This window comes from Zalophus californianus, chromosome 6 (assembly GCF_009762305.2).
Source record: "Zalophus californianus isolate mZalCal1 chromosome 6, mZalCal1.pri.v2, whole genome shotgun sequence".
Lineage (NCBI taxonomy): Eukaryota > Metazoa > Chordata > Mammalia > Carnivora > Otariidae > Zalophus > Zalophus californianus.
Genome location: NC_045600.1, coordinates 105,715,342 through 105,728,075, shown reverse-complemented (window position 1 = coordinate 105,728,075; position 12,734 = coordinate 105,715,342). Strand labels below are relative to the sequence as shown.

The 12,734-nt window shown below is 37.8% G+C and overlaps 1 protein-coding gene across 11 annotated transcripts in view; it reads left to right on the top strand.

Annotated features, from left to right (window-relative positions):
* Positions 1-12,734, top strand: part of DENND4A (DENN domain containing 4A) — a 131,537-nt gene that overhangs the window by 116,036 nt on the left and 2,767 nt on the right. For 6 of the 11 annotated variants that reach the window (XM_035727993.1, XM_035727992.1, XM_027570524.2 and 3 more), the window contains 8 exons: positions 251-426; positions 521-667; positions 1,975-2,173; positions 2,411-2,665; positions 3,825-3,942; positions 4,066-4,092; positions 4,557-4,719; positions 4,883-4,947. In XM_035727993.1, the coding sequence (XP_035583886.1) occupies positions 251-426; positions 521-667; positions 1,975-2,173; positions 2,411-2,665; positions 3,825-3,942; positions 4,066-4,092; positions 4,557-4,719; positions 4,883-4,947 (1,150 nt within the window). Of the gene's footprint in view, positions 1-250; positions 427-520; positions 668-1,974; positions 2,174-2,410; positions 2,666-3,824; positions 3,943-4,065; positions 4,093-4,556; positions 4,720-4,882; positions 4,948-12,734 lie in introns of those variants that run through there. The other 5 variants (XM_027570525.2, XM_027570530.2, XM_027570526.2 and 2 more) reach the window with 3 other exon arrangements.

Below are 12,734 nucleotides of genomic sequence, written 5' to 3'. Positions count from 1 at the left end.
TTTTTCACTAATCAAACCATGGCAGGTTCTGTAGTAATTTAATGGTAAGGTTTCCTTTCTTAAATGCAAGGTTCCCTTTCAGGGAAAAATTCTGAAATCGATTTAGCTGAATGTAATCTATTTTTTGTTTGTTTGTAACTTCTGAATCCTTCTGACTTTTAGTTTTCTAATAGATTTATGGATTGAAGTGGTTTTTAATTCATAATATCTCCAACAGGCTCGCTTTATAAAGTGCTGTTTTCTCCCATAGGTTCTTATCTCAAGTTGTTCTCGGTGTAGAACATGTGATTGTCTCGTCCATGATGAGGAAATCATGGCTGGCTGGACAGCAGATGATTCAAATCTCAATACTACATGCCCATTTTGTGGCAATCTTTTCTTGCCCTTTCTGAATATTGAAATAAGAGATTTAAGACGGCCTGGAAGGTGATGATTTGTGCTTTCTTTCTCCTTCATGTTTAAGGATCATATTTCCTAGAATACCTCTTTTCTCAAAAAGTTCCTTTAATTCACATTGCAGATACTTTCTGAAGTCAAGCCCATCTACAGAAAATATGCACTTTCCATCCTCGTTTTCAACTCAGACAAGGCAGTCTTGTATCTCAACATCAGCCTCTGGTCTTGACACATCTGTTATCTCTGTTCAAGGGAATTTTGATCTCAATAGGTAATTATAATTATGTGGAACTATATTTTAACATGTATTACACATGTTTCTGAAAATGACAGAAAAATCAGCCGACCATTTAAAATTTCTAGGGGCGCCTGGGTGGCTCAGTTAGTTAAGCATCCGATTCTTGATTTCGACTGAAGTCATGATCTCAGGATCATGGGGTCGAGCCCCACGTCGGACTCTGCGCTGGGCCATGGAGTCTCCTTGAAATTCTCTTTCTCCTTTTCCCTCTGCCTTGCTCGCATGTGTGCGCGCTCTCTCTCTCAAATTTCCATGTATAATAGATTCATAATCTTAAGTTCTTTCCCCTAATTAAAAGTTTTAAAATTCTCTAATAACCTAAATGTTTAAACAGTTATAGTTTATGCTTTATGAATCCCCAGAGTTTAAGCTGTAGAATTCTTATATGATAATGTTTACTAGTGTTTTCAAAGTAAAACTTAACACCTGGAACACCCGAACTGGCTCAGTGGGTAGAGCATGCGACTCTTGATCTCAGGGTCATGAGTTCAAGCCCCATGTTGAACATGGAGCCTACTTAAAAAAAAAAAAAAAAGTAAAAATTCTATAGAACACCTGTTTACAGTGAACATCTTCCTCTTATCCCTGTCTCTTTAGGAATTAAATCAGTCCTAACTTACTTCTACTTTAGGATATTTAATAACCTGCGAAAACATTTAGAACTGATAGAGGAACTGTAAAATCAAAGTAAGACTTTACAGTAAGCCTAATATAAGTGAATTTACACTTAAAACAAATGCAGAAATTGACTCCATTTTGGAGAAGTGCCAGATACATCATACACATAACGGAGCAGGTGAAGTCATATTGTCAACTGCATGTGCAGGAAAAACATGCCTGTGGGGTACTGGTCAGCTGGCATGACCCGTTTGGTCCTGAGTGCCTAGGCAGCACAGCCGCAAATCTGTGTGATCGTAGGATTAGTGGAGCCCTTTCTCTGACTGGGTCCCCCTAGCTTGTGACTCCTGAAGGAATAGGTGCCTATTTTTTCTGCTTTGTATCCTCTGCGCCTACTGGGGTTCCTGATGTGTAACAGTTGTCCACTAAATGTTTTAATAAATTAATGACTTTTGAATATTTAAAGTTCACTGGATAAAAAGGAAATTTAACATGATTAGACTACTTAGAAATACATCCTATTCCCCAGCCGACTTCTGACTAACATCTTTATTTGATTTACTTTGCTGTGTATCCAGCTCTGATTCTAAAGATCTGGTTGTTCTAGATGAAATAAAGTAAATCTAGACAATGATACACTTTTTTTTTTTTCAATGCCCAAGCAAATCTAAACTGCTGGAAAATACATATGCCCGAAGTATTCAGATCCCTGCTGATAGATCAAAAACAGCTGTGTCAAAATGTCCAATATTTCCAATGGCCAGGAGTGTTAGTACTTACGGCCCGTTGGATAAGGAAGACACTGGAGGCCAGAAGCTCATTCCTACAGGCAGTCTGCCAACTACTTTACAAGGAGCTACCGTATGTATTTTGGTGTTTTTTAAAATTTGGACATTGATGATTTACATACGATTTTGTTCCCCTTGTCCTATATAGCCTTATTAGCTTCAATTTTATAATATATCAAAAAGAGTTTCTAGTCCCATGATACAATTCTAGTATCTTCTACCTATATGGAAATCATTGATAGGAATTTTTAAAATTGTTAGTATCATCAATCTTGTATTTTCCATTTATGCTTTTTTATTTATTCAACAGGATTCTTTAGGATTAGAGTGGCACCTCCCCAGTCCAGATCCTATCACTGTTCCATATCTTAGTCCTTTAGTGGTTTGGAAGGAGCTTGAAAGCTTACTGGAAAATGAAGGTGACCATGCAATAACAGTGGCAGACTTTGTGGACCATCATCCAATCGTGTTTTGGAACCTTGTGTGGTATTTTAGACGTCTTGACTTACCCAGTAACTTACCTGGATTGATTCTTTCTTCTGAGCATTGCAACAAGTATTCAAAGGTATGAAAATAAAAATTAACTAAAAGGCGATGCTACCGTCACTATTGTAATATTTGCATATTCTCAATGACAAAAAAGTAATTTTTATGTGAAGTTTTTTAAATAACTATCTAAATCATTAGATCAATAAAATTGTTTTTGTTGCATTTACAGATAGTTTTTCTTCTTACAGCCTAGCAGTAAGACAAAACCATGTTTTGTAGCCTTCTTGTAAAATTGATACAAAATGGGCTGTGTTTTTGTTATAACCTCAAGAAGAAACTTTCAGTGACTCTTATCAGAAGAGTTTGTGATTTGGCCCCACTTATATCTCATACCTCCTTCAAAAACAAGCCTTGCACATGTTTAGGAGGATGTCTGTAATTCCTAGTTCTGGCATGTGCTACCATTGTCTTCAGTCCTTTACTCTGAGTTTTTGCTTAACTAGTAAACAACTATATGTTTACTTGTATTTTTGATCCATTGTTATATAAAAGTGTTTTATTTCTTCATATTCATCACCACCACTAAATTGCAACATCTCTAAGCTCAGGAACTTTTTCTGCCTACTTGTACTCATGTCTATGATTGTGCATGTGGTTTGGATTTTCAGCACATGACAAATGAATGACCAAGAGGTCAACTCAGTGACTTATCTAGGGTAGGGTCTTGGACTGATGTAGAATGAGGCTCCTGGATTCATTTTTCTGGGGACCCTCAGTCATAAGCTGGTTAAGGTTAGCCTTTTGTGGTACCTTTCTTACTGATCTAAGTATTTGGTTAAATTTGCTACTTCAGAGGGACACCTGGGTGGCTCAGTCAGTTAAGCATCTGCCTTCAGCTTGGGTCATGATCCCAGAGTCCTGGGATCGAGCCCCGCATCAAGGCTCCCTGCTCCGCAGGGAGTCTGCTTCTCCCTCTCCATCTGCCTCTCATCCTGCTTGTGCGCGCACTCTCTCTCTCTCTTTCCCAAATAAATAAATAAAATCTTAAAAAAAAACTACTCCAGAGATCATTACGTTTTCAATTCAGCCCATCTTCCTTCATTCGAGATAAAATGCATACAAACCAGTCATTTTCTGTTCTCTTTTCTCTCTCGCACACATATAAGGATCTTTATATTTACAAAACCTTATCAGGTAAGGATCATTAATGAATATCTATTTGTTCTTCAACACAGATTCCTCGCCACTGTATGTCTGAGGATAGTAAATATGTTTTAATACAAATGTTATGGGACAATATGAAATTACATCAGGATCCGGGACAGCCCTTGTACATCCTCTGGAATGCCCACAGTAAGTGCTATCATAGAATGCTGACTTCGTCTGTGTAAGAGTCATCTGTACTTGCTTTAAATAGCAATAGTAAACTGATGTATAACTAACTTGTATTTTACTTTACTACTTTTTGTCTTACAGGTCAAAATCGTACTCTTTTGTTTGAGAGTGAGTGTTAAGTTTGATGTTTTTAGTGCTATCTTCCATGGAGGCCAAGGGTTTTTGTCTTTTGTTTTATTTTGTTTGAGTGGTGCTATGTGTGTGCTGGAGGGGTTATGTTTTGTGGAGTTCGCTTTTAGCCATTGCTTGTCCCACTTTCTTCTTTTTACACATGTGTTTCCATGCCAGGCTGCTGACTGAGGATTTCCTCCAGGGGCTATGTTAAGGAAAACTGCATTTTTAGTTTTTGTCTATCTGAGGCCACAGAAAGCTTTAAGCCTGTTTTCATCATTATGTGTCTTATTTTTTTCCTTTTTTTCTTTCTCATCCTTAGATTTCTATTCCTTTATCTATTGCCCTTAATTTGTTTTTAGTGCTTTGTAGCTTCTTGATTAACTATCAGTTGCTGCTCAATTATATTGTCCTTTACACATAGAACATTTTCCTTCATCTGCTCTTTTGTTCTTTTACAGCCCAAAAGTATCCAATGGTCCATTTATTGCAAAAAGGTGATAATTCATTTAACCAGGAACTATTGAAAAATATGGTAAAAAGCATTAAAATGAATGATGTCTATGGACCAATGAGTCAAATTTTAGAGACACTGAATAAATGTCCTCATTTTAAAAGACAGAGGTAAGTCTGTCTTAAATGAATATATTGTTCCTCTAAGCAGATTCATATTATTGGCTTAGTAATTTGTTTGATTACTTCATGCTTATATTAGCGTAAATATTTTTGTATAGAATGTAGAGATTATATGAATAGTAATATCTTCTCCACTCCTTTCCCCCCCTAGGAGTTTGTATAGAGAAATACTATTTCTCTCGCTTGTGGCCCTGGGAAGAGAAAACATTGATATAGGTAATCTAGCGTAATATCTAACATGTAATGTTTATATATCATGGTATCATTTTCAAAGTATTTTTATATTGGTAGTCTTTATTATTATTTTAATATTAAATTATATTAATATATTAAAAGAATTCTTCCTTTGATTTTTTTAAATTTAATGTAATAGATACTTTGGTCATATTATATCAATGATAAATGATAAAAGCTAACATTTTTTGAGGCCTACTGTGTACCTGACATTGTAGCAAGTACTTCCCATGTATTCTCTCCTGTAATTCTCCCAAAAGCCCTATGAGATAGGGACTGCTGTCATTTCAGAAGGATGTAAGGTAGCTAAATATCTATTTCAGGAGGGCCCAAACTTTTCTGATTGATCGTCTCCTTCTCCCAGTGATTGTGCTGGGCTCCCTTTAAGTTGCCATTTCTAAGTCTCAGGAAAGGGCGGAAATAGCCCCTGGTAGAAAAGAGGAAGAAAGGGGTGGCTGTTAGGCATTGAGAGACTGGAGCAGAGTTTTGGCATTTTGTCTGAAAAGTTATAATGTGAATAAGTTGATGAAAGTGATAATGATACACATAAGTCCTCTGACTTGACTGGTATCTAACGTGGGTGCCCTGCTTAAGTAAATCCACTCCCGGTTAAAGAGAGAATATGTAATTGGCCATACTTTTTAGGTGACTGTATATTGTCTTAACAAAAACATATCTGGTTATTTAGCGCTAGTCAACACTTTCGTTGACTTTTTTCTTGTTTATTTTTCCTAAGATTTATTTACTTGTTTGAAAGAGAGAGAGAGATCATGTGGAGGGGCAGAGGGAGAGAAGCAGACTCCCCACTCAGCACGGAGCAGGACACGGCTTGATCCCAGGACCCTGAGATCATAACCTGAGCTGAAACCGAGAGAGTCAGACCCTCAACCGACTCAGCCACCCAGGCACCCCTCAAAATGATGACAATATATAATAAGCTTATGCCCTATTACAGGTTGCTCAGCCAGACCATCTGGAACATGAATAGAGAACAGGGCACTGCCTGCAGTACTGGCTTCCCAACAAGTTCACTAAAGGGTGGGAAAGAGTAGGAGTTAGTGAATGAAGTAGAGGGCTTAGAGCAGCCATCCCTAACTGGGTATCTCAAGGGGGTATCAGGTGCCTTCTGACCAAAGGTGACCTGTGTCACTGGGAATTGTCAGTCTTGATGCCAAGAGAGGAACTATGGAATCCAGAAGCAATGATACGTATGGCTGAGATGGCAAGCATCTTACAGAACAGAACTACTAGATAAGGGGTAGTATTTTTTATGTACTCATTATCTAAAAGGGTTAGCCTTTTCTGAGCACATTCTATAGAAAAGTCAAATTTAGTTAAACTTTAAAATAAATTTCCTGACCCCCTAAAGTAATGGTGAGAGAGGGAGAGTATGAAAGGCTTGTCTTTATCTCAGCAATCCGTCATTCACTTTGCTGTAGCCAAAACAAGGATTACATGCCCCCTGCAGTGGTGCTGTTAAGCACCCCTTCCCCAACTAGAGCCAAATTTACAAATAACTTCTTTCCTGACCCTAACCCCCATGCAAAATTTTATTCCTCCTCTATTAGAGCTGCTTGGAGATTATTACATAGGTACTTTTACTGGTACCTTAAAGGAGTTTACCATTTCATGAGTCCAAGAGCCCTTTTCCTCTGACTCTCTGTTTGATGACAGACCTGATAGTAACTTCCTTTGCCAATTCTCTGAAGGTTTCTGGAAGCATCTGAGTTCTTATGGCCTGTCCTTTATGGTCCTCTCTGGGTGCAAAGCTCTTCACCGTCTATATATGTTGGGTGTCCCTCAAAAAACTGTCACTTTCTGTGTAGACCCAGAGTTGATGCCCAAGGAGAATTTAGAAACCCAAGGGGAAGGATTGGAGATTAGCACAATAATGGGAAGGGGGGGAAAAAGCAAACTTGAAAACAAATATAAATGAGTAAGTAATTGGTATTAGGATGGACTGATGGAGGGAGAACCGGGATGTTAAAGGGTTTATTTATGGAGGCTTCTGCTGAGAGGCCGACTGGACCATAGGGGAAGGTAGCTAAAGTGCATTGTGACCAGGAGGGAGTGTGGAGAATGTGTCTGGGAACCAAGTCTAAGGTGCCTCAGGGCCAGACAAGTTTAAAAATAAGGAAGGCTTCAGAGGAAATGGCACTAAGTTGAGAATTTAGCCAGAATATGAGTGGGGGAGAAAACAAACAAACTTTAAAGTTTGCAGGAAGACCCTGAAATGAAGAGTCTGGCATTTCTGAGTAACCAAAAGGCCAGGGAAAAGAGGGCTCAAAGAGAAAAGGTGGAGTGAGTTTGGGGAAACAGGTGGGAACTAGATCATGCAGTCTTATAGGCGCTGCCAGGTATTTTGGACGGAATCCTCAGTGCAGTGAGAAACATCTGGGGGATTCTTGGGCAGGAGAGACATGATCGAATATATGTTTTACTAGGATCTCTAGTCTATGGAGAACAAATTGGGTGGGAACCCAGCAGATTGTGAAAAGGGCAGTTAAGAAGCTAATGCAAGAATACAAGTGAAACCAGGTGGTGGCTTAGGTTTGACATTTTTAAACAAAACCAACCTTTAAAGCACAAAGAGGAGCTCCTGGCTGGCTAGGTGGGAAGAGCCTGTGACTTTTGATCTTGGGGGTCATAAGTTCAAGCCCCCACATTGGATGTAGAGTTTACTAAAAAAAATAAATAAACTTAAAAAAAAAATAAAGGACAAAGAGACTGATTTGGTCAGAAAGAAAAGAAATCTGCTCATTTAAAAGCTAGGAATTGGAAATTGGCTTTACACTAAGTGGCTTTTGAACATTTTAGCTATAAATCTGAGCCCAGAAGAGATCAGTGTTTGGTATCTTTGTTTGGAAAAAAATATGACCCAGAAAAATATAACCGAGGAACATTGTACTCAGAAGTTACCTTAAGTCATAGATTTCCTAGTTGAAATAAAGGTGGAAAAATCTGGACAAGTTCCAGTAAGAAAGGTAAAACTTTTTTAGAATTAAGGACTATTTGATGGAGAAGGCTAATGGAAGCATAACTGTGTTTAACCTATAATTTTGTTTGTAAATAAATACTGTATGAATGTATTGAGCTGCACTTTCCATTAAAAAGAGGAAAAGAGGGGCTCCTGGGTGGCTCAGTTGGTTAAGCGACTGCCTTCGGCTCAGGTCATGATCCCGGGGTCCCAGGATTGAGTCCCACATCAGGCTCCCTGCTCAGCAGTGAGTCTGCTCCTCCCTCTGACCCTACCCTCTCTTGTGCTCTCTCTCTCACATAAATAAAAAATAAAAAAATAAAACTCTTCAAAAAAAATAAAATGTTAAAAAAATAAAAAGGAAAAGAATGAATGGGTTCAAATTGCAACCAGAGGGCTTTGGACAGAATGTTGTAAATATTTGTGCTTTTTTGGTTTGGGGGTTTTTCTGGTTTGGGGGGTTTTTTTTAGAGAGCCGTGCATGTGCGTGGCTGGGGCCGGGGGGGGGAGAGCAGAGGGAGAGAGAGACTCTTAAGCAGACTCCATACCCAGTGCAGAGATGGACTTAGGGCTCAATCTCATGACCCTGAGGTCATGACCTGAGCCGAAATCAAGTATCAGATGCTTAAATCGATTCAGTCACCCAGGTGCCCAGAATATTTGTTTTTTAACTATAATGGTTGTGAGGGGCACCCGGGTGCCTCAGTTGTTAAGTGTCTGCCTTCGGCCCAGGCCATGATCCCAGGATCCTGGGATCGAGCCCTGCATTGGTCTCCCTGCTCAGCGGGAAGCCTGCTTCTCCCTCTCCCACTCCCCCCTGCTTGTGTTCCCTCTCTCTCAGTCTCTCTCTCTCTGTCAAATAAATAAATAAAATCTTTAAAAAAAAACTATAATGGTTATGAAACACTGGAAACTATTAAAAATAAGAAACTTGACAAATGATTCTAATGTTCAACTGGAAAATTAATCATGTAGGAACTTATATGTACCTACATAACCTATGAAACAGAAAAAGAAGAGCAAATTGAACCCAAAGCAAGCAAAAGAAAGGAAATAATAAATATTACAGCAGAAATAAATGAAATAAAGAAAAAATTGGGAAAAACTATTTTTAAAAGATAGAGAAACTCATTAGACTCGAAGTTGGCTCTTTGAAAAGATCAATAAAGTTGATCTTTAGTTAGACTAGGAGAAAAAGAGAGGAGACTCAAATTAATGAAATCAGGAATAAAAGGGGATATTCTTTCCAGAAATAAAAAGAATTATAAGGGAGTACAATAAATAATTATATGCCAACAAATTCCATAACCCAGAAGAGATAGGCAAATTCCTACAAAGACATAAACTACAAAACTGACTCTAGAATAGAAAACCTTAATAGAGCTATAACAAGTAAATAGTTTGAGTTGATAATCAAAAAGCTTCCCAGAAAGAAAAACCCAGGACCAGATGGTGAGTTCTATCAAATGTTTAAAGAAGGATTAACACTAATTGTGATGGACTTCATGTTTGTGTCCTATCTATCTCGTATGTAGCCCTAACGTGATGGTATTTGGAAGTAGGGCCCTTGGGAAGCAATAACATCATTTGGTTGGAGCCCCCAAAAATGGGATTAATATCCTTAAAAGAAGAAGAGAGCTGTCCCTCTCTCTGCCACGTTAAGGATAAAGGGAGAAGACAGCCGTAGACAAACCAGGAAGAGCGCTCTCACCAGACACCAGATAATGCTACTGTAGCCTTGATCTTAGTTGTTCCAGCCTCCAGAGCTATGAGAAATAAATGTTCATCACTTAAGCCACCCAGTCTCTGGTATTCTGTTGTAGCAGCCTGAATTTAAGACATTAGTCCTTCACAAATTCTTACAAAAGTAGAAGAAAAAGGAGTGCTTCCTAACTCATTCTGTGAAGCCAATATTACCAAAGACATCACAAGAAAGGAATACTACAGAGCAATATCCCATATTAATAAAACAAAATCCTGGCAAACCAAATCTGGCAATATTTAGAAAGGTTTCTGTTCCACAACCAACTGGGATTTATCCCAGGAATGCAATGTTGGTTCAATATACAAAACCCGATCAATGTAATATACCATATTAATAGAATAAAAGACACACATATCTCCGGGGAACCTGGCTGGCTCAGTCAGTAGAGAATGCGATTCTTGATTTCAGGGTTGTGAGTTCAAGCCCCACATTGGGTGTAAAGATTGCTTAAAAATAGAATCTTAAAAAAAAAGAAAAAGACACACATATCTCAGTAGATGCAGAAAAAGCATTTGGCGAAATCAACAAACTAGGAATAGAAGGGAACGTCGTCAATTTGATAAAGAGCATTTATGAAAAACCCCAAATTAACACCATACTCAATGGTGAAAAATGGAAAGCCTTCCCCTTAAGATCAGGAACAAGGCAACACGATATTAGAAGTTCTAGCCAGAGCAGCCAGGAAAGAAAAAGAAATAAAAGGCATCCAAATTGGAAAGGAAGAAGTTAAATTATCTCTATTCATAGATGACATGATTATATATATAGAAAACCCTCACTGTTCCACTCCAAAAACAAAACCAAACCACCCAGACCATTATAATTAATAAATGATTTCCGCAAGGTTGCATGATAGATCAAGATACAAAAATCAATCATTATTTCTGCTATTAGCAATGAATAACCTAAAAATAAAATTGAGAGCCATTCCATTTGCAGTAGCATCAAAAAGAATAAAATAATTAGGAATTTGTTCAACCAAGGAGGCAAAAGACTTATACAATGAAAACTGCAAAACATTGCTGAAAGAAATTAGACGCTAATAAATGGAAACACATCCCATTTTCATATAGTTGAAAGACCAGTATTTTTAAGATATCAGTACTACCCAAAGCAGTCTCTAGATTCAATGCAACCCCTATCAAAATCTCAATGATGTTTTTTACAAAAATAGAAAAACCTATCCTAGAATTTATATGAAATCTCAAGGGACCCCAAGTAGCCAAAATCTTAAAAGAGAACAGACCTGGAGGACTCACAATACTGATTTCAAAACTTAATACAAAGCTACAATAATCCAAACAGCGTGGTACTGTCATAAAGACAGACATATAGACCAATGGAAGTGAATAGAGAGCCCAGAAATAAAACATCACATATACGGTCAGATGATTTTTGACAGTGGTGCCAAGAGCACCACTGGGGAAAGGACAGTCATTTCAACAAATGATGCTGGGAAAACCAGATATCCACATGCAAAAGAATGAAGTTGGGCCCCCTTATAAAACAAATTAACTCAAAATGGATTGAAGACCTATATATGAGATCTGAAACTATAAAACTCTCAGGAGAAAACAGGACAAAAATCCTTCATGATATTAGATCTGGCATTGATTTCTTGGATGTGACACCATAGGCACAAGCAACAAAAGAAAAAATACAAAAATTGGACTTCATGAAGATTTAAAATATTGTGCATCAAAAGGTGGTATCTGCAGTGTAAAAAGGCAACCCACAGAATGGAAGAAAATATTTACAAATTGTATATCTGATGAAGGATTAATATCCAGAATAGATTTTTTAAATTTCTAAAACTCAACAAAAAAACCCAAGCCAATTCAGAATGGGCAAAGAACTTGAATAGACATTTCTCCAAAGAAGACATACAGATGTCCACTAAGCACATGAAAAGATGCTCAACATCACTAATTATTAAGGAAATGCAAATCAAAACTACAGTGGGGTTCTACCTCAACTGTTAGGCTGGCTACTATCAAACAAAACAAAACAAAAATAACAAGCGTTGGTGAGGATCTAGAAAATTGGAACCCTTGTACATTATTGTTGGGAACGTAAATTGGTACAGCTGCTTAGAAAACGGTATGGCAATTCCCTTAAAAAATTAAAAATAGAATTTTCCTATGATCCAGCAATTACATTTCTGGGTGTATACCCAAAAGAATTAAAAGCAGGATCTGGAAAAGATATTTGTACATCCATGTTCATAGCAGCATTATTCATAATAGCTAAAATGTGGAAACAATCCATGTGTTCATTGAAGGACGAATGAGTAAGCAAAATGTGGTCTATGCACACAATGGAATATTATACAGCCTTAAAAAAGAAGGAACTTCTGGCACATACTACAATATGGATGAACCCTGAGGACATAATGTTAAATGAAATAAGCCAGTCACAAAAAGACAATCATACAGTTATTAGCGTAGTCAAAATCATAGAGACAGAAGTAGAATGGTAGTTGACAGGGGAGGGGAGGAGAGAACGGAGAATTATTGTTTAATGGGTATAGGGTTTCAGTTTTACAGAAGGAAAAGAGTTACGGAGATGTATGGTGGTGATGGTTGTGCATTATGAAGGTTTGTAATACCATCAAACTATAAAAATGGTTAAGACGGTAAATTTTATATGTATTTTACCACAATCTTTAAATTTGGAAAAAAAGAATCTTAAAAAGAAGGCATCTCAAAACTTTAAATTTCATTGGTCTGTCTAATCTAGCTCTAAAATGCTAAGGACTGGGGCGCCTGGGTGGCTCAGTTGGTTAAGCGTCTGCCTTCAGCTCAGGTCATGATCCCAGGGTCTTGGGATAGAGCCCCGCATAGGGCTCCCTCCCTGTTCAGCAGGTAGTCTGCCTCTCCCTCTCCCTCTGTCTCTCCCCTCCGCTTGTGCTGTCTCTCTCTGTGTGTCAAATAAATAAATAAAATCTTTAAAAGATAAAAAATAAAAATGTTCTTTCTCAAAAAACAAAAAATAATAAAATGCTAAGGACTTTAAGGCCCCTGTTTG